The sequence below is a fragment of the Oncorhynchus masou genome, chromosome 14 (assembly GCF_036934945.1).
Source record: "Oncorhynchus masou masou isolate Uvic2021 chromosome 14, UVic_Omas_1.1, whole genome shotgun sequence".
NCBI classification, from domain to species: domain Eukaryota; kingdom Metazoa; phylum Chordata; class Actinopteri; order Salmoniformes; family Salmonidae; genus Oncorhynchus; species Oncorhynchus masou.
The window spans coordinates 18,258,338-18,273,080 of NC_088225.1; the positions used below are offsets into that span (position 1 = coordinate 18,258,338).

The 14,743-nt window shown below is 45.5% G+C and overlaps 2 protein-coding genes across 4 annotated transcripts in view; one reads left to right on the forward strand and one right to left on the reverse strand.

Moving 5' to 3' along the window:
- The first annotated feature begins 56 nt into the window (after positions 1 to 56).
- Positions 57 to 6,677, forward strand: LOC135554449 (DDB1- and CUL4-associated factor 7-like). The gene is made up of 7 exons (XM_064986767.1): positions 57 to 648; positions 2,476 to 2,634; positions 2,832 to 2,943; positions 3,809 to 3,927; positions 4,726 to 4,935; positions 5,039 to 5,156; positions 5,258 to 6,677. The coding sequence occupies exons 1-7, from the start codon at positions 511 to 513 to the stop codon at positions 5,428 to 5,430; spliced, it is 1,029 nt and encodes a 342-aa protein (XP_064842839.1). The 5' UTR covers positions 57 to 510; the 3' UTR covers positions 5,431 to 6,677.
- Positions 6,678 to 8,359: 1,682 nt separating this feature from the next.
- The window catches only part of kcnh6a (potassium voltage-gated channel, subfamily H (eag-related), member 6a), a 43,710-nt gene continuing 37,326 nt past the window's right edge, over positions 8,360 to 14,743 (reverse strand). For all 3 annotated transcript variants that reach the window (XM_064986765.1, XM_064986766.1, XM_064986764.1), the window contains 6 exons: positions 12,611 to 12,804; positions 12,163 to 12,250; positions 11,747 to 12,031; positions 11,434 to 11,623; positions 10,438 to 10,645; positions 8,360 to 10,226 (listed from right to left, as the gene is read on the reverse strand). In XM_064986765.1, coding sequence (XP_064842837.1) covers positions 9,945 to 10,226; positions 10,438 to 10,645; positions 11,434 to 11,623; positions 11,747 to 12,031; positions 12,163 to 12,250; positions 12,611 to 12,804 — 1,247 coding nt within the window. In that variant the 3' untranslated portion in view covers positions 8,360 to 9,944. The remainder of the gene's footprint in view (positions 10,227 to 10,437; positions 10,646 to 11,433; positions 11,624 to 11,746; positions 12,032 to 12,162; positions 12,251 to 12,610; positions 12,805 to 14,743) is intronic.

The window sequence follows — 14,743 nt, forward strand, 5'->3', positions numbered from 1 at the left end:
GTCTATGATCGAGCAAGCGTCACACCGCCGACATTTTCTTCGATGGGAGGAGAGTGATCCCCCACCCCTCTTTGTGGTTACAGCAGCAGAAGCAGTGTTGTTGAAGTCGGAGTCGGGTCAAAGCAAGCTGGGGACTCAATTCGAAAAGCAGGCTCACTTACCCGGATCATCAAAATCGAGCGAATAGCAAATTCAGACTATTGTCCGTACGCTAATGTGTGTCTCGAAGCTTCGTTTAAGCTTTAACGTCGCCTTCGTTGTCCGACAGTAATAGCTATCACGCGGTACAACGCGCTACTAGCTAGCTAATGGCGTTAACTGGGCAAGTGTAGTATCCATAACTAACGACTGTTTGCTAGCTAGCTGTCGTTTGACAGCCTTTGTGCTTTGAACTGTTCAAATCTTCAATTCGGAAAGTCTAACGAGCCGTGGGGTATATTTTGTTCCAGGGAAACAGTTGTTTTGCTTTATATAGGTAAGGATTTGATATAAGAGCTCGTTAATTGAGCTATGTCGCTCCACGGTAAGCGAAAAGAGATATACAAATACGAAGCGCCATGGACGGTGTATGCAATGAACTGGAGCGTTCGTCCCGACAAACGCTTTCGCCTGGCCCTTGGAAGTTTCGTTGAAGAATATAACAATAAGGTGAGTGAGAAGATGAACTGTATATTTGTGTTAACCAGTCCCAGTGTAGAATCAGAACTAATTAGTTGGGACCACCGTGAATTACACAATGCTGTGATGTGGGCCACCCAGAACAGATCTTCGCTTCTATGTTATGAGTTCATCCACAAAGAATGAACATGACAAAAAGTGAATAAAAACAGTATGAAGTGTGTTTTATTAAGCTCTAAGTAATTTGTTCTTTGTTATATAGTAGTCGTGGCCAAAAGTTGAGAATGACACATTAATTTCCACAAAGTTTGCTGCTTCAGTGTCTTTAGATATTTTTATCAGATGTTACTATGGAATACTGAAGTATAATTACAAGCATTTCATAAGTGTCAAAGACTTTTATTAACAATTACATGAAGTTGATGCAGAGGGTCAATATTTGCAGTGTTGACCCTTCTTTTTCAAGACCTCTGCAATCCGCCCTGGCATGCTGTCAATTAACTTCTGGTCCACATCCTGACTGATGGCAGCACATTCTTGCATAATCAATGCTTGGAGTTTGTCAGAATTTGTGGGGTTTTGTTTGTCCACCCGCCCCTTGAGGATTGACCACAAGTTCTCAATGGGATTAAGGTCTGGGGAGTTTCCTGGCCATGGACCCAAAATATTGATGTTTTGTTCCCCGAGCCACTTAGTTATCACTTTTGCCTTATGGCAAGGTGCTCCATCATGCTGGAAAAGGCATTGTTCGTCACCAAAAGGTTACTGGATGGTTGGGAGAAGTTGCTCTCGGGGGATGTGTTGGTACCATTCTTTATTTATGGCTGTGTTCTTAGGCAAAATTGTGAGTGAGCCCACTTACTTGGCTGAGAAGCAACCCCACACATGAATGGTCTCAGGATGCTTTACTGTTGGCATGACACAGGACGGATGGTAGCGCTCACCTTGTCTTCTCCGGAAAAGCTTTTTTTCCAGATGCCCCAAACAATCGGAAAGGGAATTCATCAGAGAAAATTACTTTACCCCAGTCCTCAGCAGTCCAATCCCTGTACATTTTGCAGAATATCAGTCTGTCCCTGATGTTTTTCCCTGGAGAGAAGTGGCTTCTTTGCTGCCCCTCTTGACACCAGGCCATCCTCCAAAAGTTTTCGCCTCACTGTGCGTGCAGATGCACTCACACCTGCCTGCTGCCATTCCTGAGCAAGCTCTGTACTAGTGGTGCCCCGATCCCACATCTGAATCAACTTGAGGAGAAGGTCCTGGCGCTTGCTGAACTTTCTTGGGTGCCCTGAAGTCTTCTTCACAACAATTGAACTGCTCTCCTTGAAGTTATTGATGATCCGATAAATGGTTGATTTAGATGCAATCTTACTAGCAGCAATATCCTTGCCTGTGAAGCCCTTTTTGTGCAAAGCAATGATGACGGCACGTGTTTCCTTGCAGGTAACCATGGTTGACAGAGGAAGAACAATGATTCCAAGCACCACCCTCCTTTTGAAGCTTCCAGTCTGTTATTCAAACTCAATCAGCATGACAGAGGGATCTCCAGCTGTGTCCTCGTCAACACTCACACCTGTGTTAACAAGAGAATCACTGACATGTCAGTTGGTCCTTTTGTGGCAGGGCTGAAATGCAGTGGAAATGTTTTTGGGGGATTCAGTTCATTTGCATGGCAAAGAGGGACTTAGCAATTAATTGCAATTCATTTGATCACTCTTCATAACATTCTGGAGTATATGCAAATTGCCACCATACAAACTGAGGCAGCAGACCTTGAAAATTAATATCTGTCATTCTGAAAACTTTTGGCCACGACTATATCGAGCGGTTTCTGATTTAATTCTTGTTTCTCTTCAGGTGCAGATTGTGGGTCTGGAGGAGGAGAGTTCAGAGTTCATCTGCAGGAACACCTTTGACCACCCCTACCCCACCACCAAGATCATGTGGATCCCGGACAGCAAGGGTGTTTACCCAGACCTGCTTGCCACTAGCGGGGACTACCTGCGCATCTGGAGGGTATGCATGCACCCACAGCCTCCTTAATACTAAATAATTCGTAAACATAATAGATGTCATATGTTGGGCGCTCCCTGGCCTGAACCCTCTTCTAACTATTGTGTCCCTTTTGCAGCATCTGGAGTTACTTGCCCAGGGGGGACTCTTTTCTACGTAGTTGTATAGCATCTCATGGCTTGTTAAATCTTACCCCTTAGGTCAGTGAAACAGAGACTCGTTTGGAATGCTTACTGAATAACAACAAGAACTCTGACTTCTGTGCCCCACTCACCTCGTTTGACTGGAATGAAGTGGATCCTAATCTACTGGGTAAGAGATGGGGCATATGCATATAGTAGAGCTGGGACTATAAACCGAAAATGATTGACACCGACCAAATATCATGGGACATTTTGATGATCTCGTTCATTACAGTAAATGTGAAGTTTCAAATGAGATAAGTTTGCTAATGTGGGTGATTGTTAATACAACAATTGATAGCTACAACATTCAAAGTAGTAGATTTAAGAGTAATATAAAAAATAACTGTGGTGCACATTAATGTTATAAACTTGTCGTTCAAGTTATCGTGATAATTTAGTCCATTGATTGTGACATGGATGTTTGTCCATATTGCCCAGCTCTAGCATATAGTCTATTGGTTTGCTGTCAGTGTCTACAGCATGTGTGTCAGAGTAAGTAGCATATAACAGTTTAAATACAATCTCAAATAGCCACCTGTCACTTAAAATCTGGGCATCGTCACATATTTCATCAAATAAATGTTGGGTCTAAATGAATTGTTTACAACTGTTACCATGGACACAGCTCTGATATTCCCACAGTTGTGCATTACATTCTGTCAATGTTACAAGCCATGTCGCCACCAAAAATATAACACAGTATCAAATTAATGGTGCTAAAGTGTGAAATGTGGAGTGTGTGATAGGCAGCCTTTGGAGGTCTGATCTGCGATGGATTTGTTATAATGTTTATACTGGTCAAACTGCTAGTCTTTTCAACATTCTATTGAGCTGTGGCATAATGGAAATAGATGCCGGGGTATAGAAGAAGCCTGTCTCAAATGAGCGCTGGTTGTGTAGAGTGATTAATGCAAATAAACGTTGAAGTTTTACAGTATGTCTTGTTTGGTGAGTGTCTGTTTTTAATCCGGGTTCTGATCTGTCCATTACAGGCACCTCCAGCATTGACACCACCTGTACTATCTGGGGGTTGGAGACTGGCCAAGTGCTGGGCAGAGTCAACCTCGTATCCGGCCACGTCAAGACCCAGCTCATTGCTCATGACAAAGAGGTGTGTGAGGGCTGAGGGGGAATATAAGCCTTGCCCTGAAGTTTAGTTTGCTTGTATGAATGAGTAAGTAAAGTCTAGTTGTTGTGAGCAGGGGCTAGAACCTGTTCAGGGAGCAGAACAGAAAACCGGAAAATAATAAAAAAAAATTGAGGAATGGAATTGAGAACGAAACTGGTTTCGAGTGTTCCGTAACAGAATCCTTCATTCCAAATCTTGAGAACCGATTAATAATGTTATTTTTTTGTTCAAAAAATATTTCTAATGTCTATTTAATTATGTAATTCAGTGAAGTTACGACTCTAAAGGTATTCTAAGTAATGGCCTAAACACATCCCAATTCACATGATGTTTAGCGCTTCAAACCAAGCCCCCTCCATGTCCACCCCTCTCTCTCTCTCCCCACCCATGAAATTGTCTTATCTCGCGCCTGCACTTAAATGGGCAATTAAACATGTGAACAAATAGCTTGCACATACACGGCAAGCTGCTCCACCCGAACTAACTTTATGAAGCAAATGAATGAGATAAATGTGAATATGGTTTATTTTACAGCCTAAATATTTTATCAAAAGGAGCAATATGAACCGTTACTTTTTTGGGGTTCCAACCAGTTCAGAATGTTTATTATGCTGGTCGGACCACTAGAACAAAACAAATACGGGTTTTGTTCAGAACAGAACAATTGGAAAATAATTTTGGTTCCAACCCCTGGTCCTGAGATCATAAAGTCTGAATGTGTGTTCGTGGGTACATCAGTGTAATAACTCTGTATGTTGGTGGTGTTCTCTGTGTCTGTAGGTGTATGACATCGCGTTCAGCCGCGCAGGCGGTGGTCGGGACATGTTTGCGTCGGTCGGAGCGGACGGCTCAGTACGCATGTTTGACCTGCGGCACCTAGAACACAGCACCATCATCTATGAAGATCCCCAGCACCACCCCCTACTGCGCCTCTGCTGGAACAAACAGGACCCCAACTACCTGGCCACCATGGCTATGGACGGCATGGAGGTCAGTCTATTTTACTGTCTCATTCCTCCCCATTCTCTCTTTGTTGCTCCCTCTCCTTATCCCCATCTAATGTGTTATCTCTCTCCTGTGCTGTGTGTCTCAGGTTGTGATTCTGGACGTGCGTGTTCCCTGCACGCCGGTGGCCCGCCTCAACAACCACCGGGCCTGTGTCAACGGCATCGCCTGGGCTCCCCACTCCTCCTGTCACATCTGCACTGCAGGTAAGGCACAAACAGCTTCTTTACCAGTTCACCTTTCCTTAGACCCCATTTTAAGTCTTCTCACCTTCTCCCTTCAGCGTAATAATAATGTCTTTCCTCAGCCGATGACCACCAGGCGCTGATATGGGACATCCAGCAGATGCCCAGAGCCATCGAGGACCCTATTCTAGCCTACACAGCCGAGGGGGAGATCAACAACGTCCAGTGGGCCTCCACCCAGCCTGACTGGATCGCCATCGGCTACAACAACTGCCTAGAGATCCTGCGGGTCTAAAGCCAACCTTCACCTCAGGTGTGGATGTTAAGGGGTGGAGGATGAGGACAATGTGTGGATTCAGAACTTGGACATGTTTTTTTGAGTGGAAGTAAATCTTGCAGGACTGCCTCAAACCACTACTCTGTCCTGGCTGATTGATGTACGTATGGGAGGCGGTGAGAACTTTGTCCCACTCCACAATGTCCTGGTTTACTCTGTTTTTGATAGAACTAATCCCTGTGTCAAAAGGAGTATGTTGTCGTCTTTATTTATTGTTTTGGTAATCATCAGTGTCTGTACAGCGGCAAAATGCATCAATGGGTTCAACAATTCTAGATGGTCAATTCATTATGGAGTGAAACAGTGCAGTTCCAACAGAAGACTGCCTCTTGAGTGTGTTTAACCTGTTGTTTTAGCTTGCTATATGACATGACATATTTAGGGTCAGGAAACTGGATTTAAAATGACACTCACTGTCAGAAAATGTCATTTAGGATCATCTGGGTATCTTTCTGTACTGGTTTGAATCCAGTTGTAGACTTCTGAATTTGAAACCATAAGGCTAATTTAAAGGCCTCATAATTATTTAAAGTGTTGTTGTTTTTTAAATGGTTTGCTGGTACCAGATCACTTCCATGATTATACTGTGATAATCTGACATAGTGAAGTGACTGAAGTGTTTCAATACCACAGGAAGTTGGTGGCACTTTAATTGGGGAGAACAGGCTTGTTCTAACGACTGGAGCGGAAAGGGTGGAATGGTATCAAATACATAAACACATGGTTTCCAGGTGTTTGATGCCATTTGCTTCGTTCCAGCCATTATTGTGAGCTGTCCTCCCCTCAACAGCCTCCTGTGTTCAACACACAGTTGCATGTCTCACAGTCTGGATACTTTGCCATCAGCCCCTTTGGACTAGACCAGAATCTACCAAAAACAAGCTTCATAATGTTTTCTTCATTTTGAGTAGAGTTGCTTGGAACAACTGCAGTTCCTATTCAAGACTGTGTGAAACAAATATGTTTACTTAGCCTAGTACTGAAGGAGAGTGAAACCTTTTTTTCTCGTGTTTCACTATCCCTATCTTTTTATTGTTCTCTGTACTCGAAGGTCAACCCCCTTTTAGCATGTTTGTACAAGGGGAAATGTACATTCTTAAATATATGAACCAAGATATTGACAAGGCAAATCTACATGTAGTAGCTTTTTTCATAAAAGTTTGTATTACCAAATTTGCTCTAACTAATAAATATTCCTTCATGTGTTTTTGTAGTTGTCAGTGTTATTTGCATCACTGAATACACACTGATAGGTCAGGATGTCATGGTTTATTTAGGTGAGCATAATGTCACTTCAATGTGCAGATGGCAATGTATTGCAGTGAGCAGGTATAGTTCTGTCAGCTCCTAACGTTACATTTCTCTCTGCAGTGTTCAATACAGCTGTTTTGATCTCAACATGAAATCATTTCTGGGTGACAGTGAAGTACCTTAGTGATTATTTTCAATTAAAATGGTCAAAAAGAGCTATTTCTGTTAAGTAGGGGAAAACTGGTTGGCATTTATTGTCATAAATGTTGCACTGGAGGCAGTTCTACAGAGTTGTCACTAGCTGCTGACAGCCACATAGTCATAACGTCTCATTTTAAACCTAACCTTAACCACACTGCTAACCCTAATGCCTAACTTTAAATTAAGACCAAAAAGAAAATTTAGTTTGAATGAATTATTTACGATATAACCAATTTTGACTTTCCAACTGGCCCATTTAGCAGAAATAGCTCAGTTCTGCCTCCAGGGCAAGATTCATGACAAATGTCAACCTGCTGAAAACTAGCCGTTATGGGCAGAGGTTGGGAACGCTCTTATTGGTGAATTAACTAATTTACTTCCTGGTGATGTCACCAGGCAGGCCAAAACTCCATCCCACCAACATTTCTTAGTGGTAATTTTCACAATTTCAGTATTAGTGTTTTTGGCTATTTCAGCTACATCTGTTACCGACGAGAGTATAAGATCTAGCAGACAACCATACGATCTCCATAGACCAACATTGGCAGTAAAATGGCCTTACTGAAGAGCTCAGTTAGTCAGATTTCTGCCCTGCTAGAGCTGCCCCGGTCAACTGTAATGCTGTTATTGTGAAGTGGAAATGTCTAGGAGCAACAACGGCTCCCCAAGCTAAAGTGGTGAAAATCATCTGTCCTCGGTTGCAACACTCACTACCGAGTTCCAAACTGCCTCTGGAAGCAACGTCAGCACAATAACATTTTGTCGGGAGCTTCATGAAATACGTTTCTGTGGCCGAGCAGTCGCACAACAGCATAAGATCATCACGCGAAATGCCAAGCGTCGGCAAGAGTGACGTAAAGCCTGCTGCCATTGGACTCTGAAGCAGTAGAAACAGACAAACGCTACCTGCCCTAATGCATAGTGCCAACTGTAAAGTTTGGTGGAGGAAGAATAATGGTCTGGAGCTATTTTTCATGGTTCGGGCTAGGCCCCTTGGTTCCAGTGAAGGGAAATCTTAACTCTTCAGCATACAATGACATTCTAGAAGATTCTGTGCTTCCAACATTGTGGCAACAGTTTGGGGAAGGCCCCCATGCATACAGCGAGGTCCATACAGAAATGGTTTGTCGAGATCGTGTGGAAGAAGAATTTGACTAGCCTACACAGAGCCCTGACCTCAACCCCATCAAACACCTTTGGGATGAACTGGGCCTTTAATATGGCCGAACTGAATGAATTCCTGGTTTTAAAATATGGTTTATAAGTTAATGTCTATGAATTCCACAAAAGTAAGCCCAACGGAAGAATAGTAAATGGTGAAAACCACTTAAGTCCAAGCCCTCAACCAAAAATAAACAATTTTTCAATAGTTGAGGTTTCTGTATTATTTGTTATAAATAATCTTTAATCTAAAAAAGATGAATAAGAATTATGATTTTGTGCTTCAAGAAACCTTTACAGAACAAGAAAGGCTTAAAAAACAGAGTTACATTCTCCTGAAACGGTCAAAAACATTTTGAAACTGGGATTCTGGGAAAATGACACTATACCAGTGACATCACTTGATTGGCAGATTCCACATCACTTCCTCCCAGGTGGGCATCAAACATCCACTAACTTTGGCACCTTGAGTCATTGCACACATTTGGGCCAGGGTTCAATCTGATTGCAGATTTGGACAATGCACCACTTGAACGTAATTTCCGATTGAGCCGACATATGCAGCGTTTACCGTTAATGTAGAATCAGATTGAATCCCGGCCTTTCAGAAGGGTGATGTTAAATATGTGACCATGACACTTACTCAAACATAGTCAATAAACATTGCACACACACACACACACCTGAAAAAGAGATGATGCATCCTTGGTGTAACAACAGTCCTGTGAAACAGAACAGATATATAGACATACACAAACATGATGACCCAAGCAAAGCAGTAATGGCTGTATAAATGAAAGGTGTTTATAATGCTTCACAAGTGCTACATAACTACAGCATAAAAGAGATGAGAAAACTGTCTGCTTTTTTCCCATGTCAATTATCTGTTCTCATGACCCCTGACAATGTTGACTCAATAATGAGACATGTCACTTCATGTTAACAAATATTGCTTTCCATTAAGTCATATGATTGGTAGAACATGAGAGTAGAATTACTGTATTCAAAATGGCCACTTTTACAGTAGTCATTCCTACCACACAGACATAAACAGTATTTAGATGGCATTTATACCATCTCTTTATATCATCTGTTGATAATATGTTACACCAATATAGCAATAGTGTGAAAGAAATACATGTGTGCGTTCATAACTATTAGATTTCCAGGTTGACGGTAAGATCCTCATGATACTATAAAAATACGTTTCAGTTCAACTTCTAAACAGCACTGAGCCTGAATGTGCAGTTCCTCTACACTGTAAACATACAGTACACACAGTTATATGTATTTTTGGCCAAATTCTTATTTCCCAACAAAAAGGACCATGGCATTAAAGGACCATAACTTAACAAAAGGAAAACGAGAATGACAATACCACAGCTTTGAGATCCAGGGAAAAGGGGGCTTGGGGTTATTGTTAGTGTCCGTGTGACGTGTGTGTACGTGTGCTTCTAGTCAGCCCAGTTTCATATCAGTTCTCCATAGGCAGTGCCAGGCCCCCAGGCTTTGTGGGGTCTGGGTTGCAGAAATCCTAAACCCCCTCTCAATAATGCCCTAGACCCTGATAGAGAGGAGAGGTTGTTTGTCACACAGGACCAGAGGTGCCTCAGCCCCGGGCACTGTGAGTCAGTGAGAGGGGGCCCTCCATAGAACCTCCTCTCAGCTATGTGGAAGGCAACCCACGTGGATCAGCAGCATGTTACAGGTTAGGGGGTTGGGTGGGGATTGGAGAGGAGGAATGAGAGAGGGGACGATTAGAGAAGTGACTCTGCCAACATATGATTGTCCTCCTGTGGTGGTGCAGGGGGTGCTAGGAGTGAGGGATGATCAGGTATAAGGTTAAAGGTCAGAGGGTTTTAGCTGCCTGGCAGGATGGGGTCAGAAACGTGCCTCTGAATCTCCTGCCCCTCTGTGGAGGTCTCCAGGTTGTCAGGGAGGGAGGGGAAACGCAGGCTGCCACACAGCAGTCCAGAGGGCCCCAGGGTTTGGCAGGAGACATGGGGGGGGCTGAAGCCCATGGAGGACCCTGGAAGGGGCTCTGTCTCAGGGGACATGGACATGGTGTCATCAGAGGCCACCGTGAGGTGGATCCCACTGGACAGGGAGTCCTTGAACTTGTGCTTCTCTGAGTCCGGGCTCTGCAAAGAAAGAAACAGGGGGTAGAGAGGTGAAGCACAAAAGCGATTCAGTAACTCAGTATACTATACAACCTCTAATACCAATACCTCGCTCTCACTCATTTTATCAGCCCACTGTTTCACAATATCATATAGCTCTTCGAGGACAGAGCATTGTAGCAAGCAAAACCTGATATATACTGTACTATCTGTACACTATACCAGTACCCACCTGCAGCGGCGAAGGCATGCTGTCAATCTTGATTGGGGGCATGGAGGGGACAGTGTGGATGATGGGGGCTGCTGTGCTGTACAGGGTGGTGGGGTGAGCAGGGTGAGGGCTGGGCAACACAGTGCTGTAGGCCGGGGGCACTGGGGTCATCTGTCTTTGGAGCAGCTGCAGGATCACGTGGATGTCTGCAGTCATCCGAGTCTCCAGTCTGGGCAGGGCGAAGGATGGAGGCAGGGTGGGAGAGGAATAGATGAACAAAGTCAATAATTTCTTCCTCTGTGATCTCTCTCAATCATTTCTTGGTCTTCCTCCATTATTTATTTTGGCTTCTTCTCCAATTATTATCTTCCTTTACCTGTCTGTAAATCCTCTCCTCTCCTCTCCTCTCCTCTCCTCTCCTCTCCTCTCCTCTCCTCTCCTCTCCTCTCCTCTCCTCTCCTCTCCTCTCCTCTCCTCTCCTCTCCTCTCCTCTCCTCTCCTCTCCTCACAGTTCCTTTCTAAAGATCCCCTTTGCTGTGCCCACATCACTTTTCCTCTCCTTTCCTGTTATCCCCTTTCCCCTCCTCTCCTTTCCTGTCATCCCTTTTCCCCTCCTCTCCTTTCCTGTCATCCCTTTTCTCCTCCTCTCCTTTCCTGTCATCCCTTTCCCCACCTCTCCTTTCCTGTCATCCCTTTTCCCCTCCTCTCCTTTCCTGTCATCCCTTTTCCCCTCCTCTCCTTGCCTGTCATCCCTTTCCCCTCTCCTTTCCTGTCATCCCTTTTCCCCTCCTCTCCTTTCCTGTCATCCCATTTCCCCTCCTCTCATTGCCTGTCATCCCTTTTCCCCTCCTCTCCTTTCCTGTCATCCCTTTTCCCCTCCCCTCCTCTCCTTTCCTGTAATCCCTTTTCTCCTCCCCTCCTTGCCTGTTATCCCCTTTCCCCTCCTCTCCTTGCCTGTTATCCCTTTTCCCCTCCTCTTCTCTCCTCTCCTCACTTTTCCTCTCATCTCCTCTCTACCTGTGGAGCTGGGACTGGAGCAACTCCACTCTGGACTCCAGTTCACTGGGCCTGTCCTGTGCACATGGAGGAGAGTGGTAGGTGCCCCTGACTGAGGAGCAGCGCCGCTGGGGATCTGACAACTGACTGGTCCTCCGGTCAGGCCAATACCCATATACCCCTGGGCCTGGCATGTTGATGGGGGCTACAGCTGGGATGAAAGAGCAGAGATGCCTGTGGGAATGCTTTGATGCAGGTTATAACATATTACAGTCCACTAATCTTAGTTAGTTCATGCGTAATACTGTGTATCTATATCTCAGTATCTCTTTACCTGTGTATTGGTGACTTCCTCGGTCCAGGGGCAGCCCCATGCCGGCTGAGGGTCCACTGGGAGGCAGCAGGCTGACCACAGCAGGGGGGTAGTCATCGGTGTCGTCCACAGAGGGGTACAGCTCTGCTTTGCTATGTCCCAGGGGCTTCATCTCATCGTCACTGGACTGGGAGCAGGCGCTGGCGCTGCTACACATGCCCTCCCAGTGGGAGCTTGTGTCCGGGCCGCTGTGGTTCCCCAAAGGACACGACTGGTCTGGAAATGAGTCCTCACGATCCATGCCGTCTACACACAACCAGGACAGGTACAATGATTACCACAGCTTTAGACATATCATTGATAGTAACACTACTTTAACTTTTAACAATGTATAAGAAACCCATGAGGACATAATGAGTAGAACCACACACACTCACCAGGCCGGTTTCTCGTGCGTCGTGGACGCGGCCGTCGGTATCCACATTCAGAATCCTCACTGGGAGGTGCCTGGTTCATTCTATCTACCTAATACACATCAGATTCAGTAACTCAACAAAAAACAACTCACACTTTACAACACATTATACACACCTCATCAATCATCAGCTTTATACACACTAAATATTCAAGAAGTAATGCTTTTCAAGAAGTAAAACTAAAACTCATTGACCTTGTGTTAAGCTCTCTTTATGACTAAGGGCTGGTTTCCCAGACACAAATTAAGACTAGTCCTGGGCTAAAAAGCCCTTTCAGAGGAGATTCTCCATTGAGAATGAATTTTTAGTCCAAGACTACACAGTCTGTGTCCAGGAAACCGGCACAACATGAACAGTACCTACTAGTGGTTGGAGAGGGTGCTCTCTGTCCCCCCTTGATGGTACTCACATCTCTGAGGTTAAAGGTGATCTCCAGGTTGGTCCAGAAGCAGTCGGAGAAGTCTGGGTACATGTCCAGCACCTCCAGCAGGTCCTCCCTCAGGATCCTATGGAGGTCACAGTAGGTCAAAGCCCTGACGTCTGCACTCGACTTCCCTGGACGCCCAAAAAGATAGATGGGTTCCCCAAAGATATCATTCTGACCTACGGAGAGAATGAGAGAGAGAGAGAATGGAGAGATGAGAGGTTGAAAGGTGTGACACAGGTGAAGAGGAAAAGGACAATGGAGAAAGCAATGTTTGAACAAAAAACTAATTGGACAACATAAGCATTAAAAACACTCATAAGCTCACTCACATACAGTGGGGCAAAAAAGTATTTAGTCAGCCACGAATTGTGCAAGTTCTCCCACTTAAAAAGATGAGAGAGGCAACGAGTGGAGGACAGAGGAGCCTCTTAAAGAAGAAGTTACAGGTCTGTGAGAGCCAGAAATCTTGCTTGTTTGTAGGTGACCAAATATTTATTTTCCACCATAATTTGCAAATAAATCCATTAAAAATCCTACAATGTGATTTTATGGATTTTTTTCTCATTTTGTCTGTCATAGTTGAAGTGTACCTATGATGAAAATTACAGGCCTCTCTCCTCTTTTTAAGTGGGAGAACTTGCACAATTGGTGGCTGACTAAATACTTTTTTGCCCCACTGTACACCACCAGGGGAAGTGAAAGCCTCCGTCTACAAGACTACCCTGATTGATGCTTTTTCTGGATTATTTCTAGATTTTTCAGAGTGGAACAAAAACACTAATGCTTTACATTATTCCAGTTAGGCCTGACTTTGTGTCCACTTAAATGCAGAGGGGAGACGAATCAAAGCGAGACAGGCAAGCATAGAGAGAGTGGGTCTGAGCAATCGGGTGATCGGTAATCAATGACACTGTGGAATGGAAGTGGAGCCGTGCCCAAACACCTCTGGCTAAACAGCACACCACAACACAGCAGTGTGTGTGTGTATGTGTGTGAGTGTGAGAGAGGGAGCGAGAGAGAGAGAGAGAGAGAGAGAGAGAGAGAGAGAGAGAGAGAGAGAGAGAGAAACAGACAGACAGAGACAGACAGACAGAGGATGCACTAAACCACATAAGCTTGAAAGGGAAGAATGACCACCACCCTTCAGCCTACCCAGTAACCACCACCACCCTTCAGCCTACCCAGTAACCACCACCACCCTTCAGCCTTCCCAGTAACCACAACCACCCTTCAGCCTACCCAGTAACCACCACCACCACCCTTCAGCCTTCCCAGTAACCACCACCACCCTTCAGCCTACCCAGTAATCACCACCACCCTTCAGCCTACCCAGTAACCACCACCACCCTTCAGCCTTCCCAGTAACCACCACCACCCTTCAGCCTACCCAGTAACCACCACCACCCTTCAGCCTTCCCAGTAACCACCACCACCCTTCAGCCTACCCAGTAATCACCACCACCCTTCAGCCTACCCAGTAACCACCACCACCCTTCAGCCTACCCAGTAACCACCACCACCCTTCAGCCTACCCAGTAACCACCACCACCCTTCAGCCTACCCAGTAACCACCACCACCCTTCAGCCTACCCAGTATGGCCACCACCACCCTTCAGCCTACCCAGTAACCACCACCACCCTTCAGCCTACCCAGTAACCACCACCACCCTTCAGCCTATCCAGTAATCACCACCACCATTCAGCCTACCCAGTAACCACCAAGTAACCACCACCACCCTTCAGCCTACCCAGTATGGCCACCACCACCCTTCAGCCTACCCAGTAACCACCACCACCCTTCAGCCTACCCAGTATGGCCACCACCACCCTTCAGCCTACCCAGTATGGCCACCACCACCCTTCAGCCTACCCAGTAACCACCACCACCCTTCAGCCTACCCAGTAACCACCACCACCCTTCAGCCTACCCAGTAACCACCACCACCCTTCAGCCTACCCAGTAACCACCACCACCCTTCAGCCTACCCAGTAACCACCACCACCCTTCAGCCTACCCAGTAACCACACCCTCCCTTCAGCCTACCCAGTAACCACCACCACCCTTCAGCCTACCCAGTAACCACACCCTCCCTTCAGCCTACCCAGTAATCACCA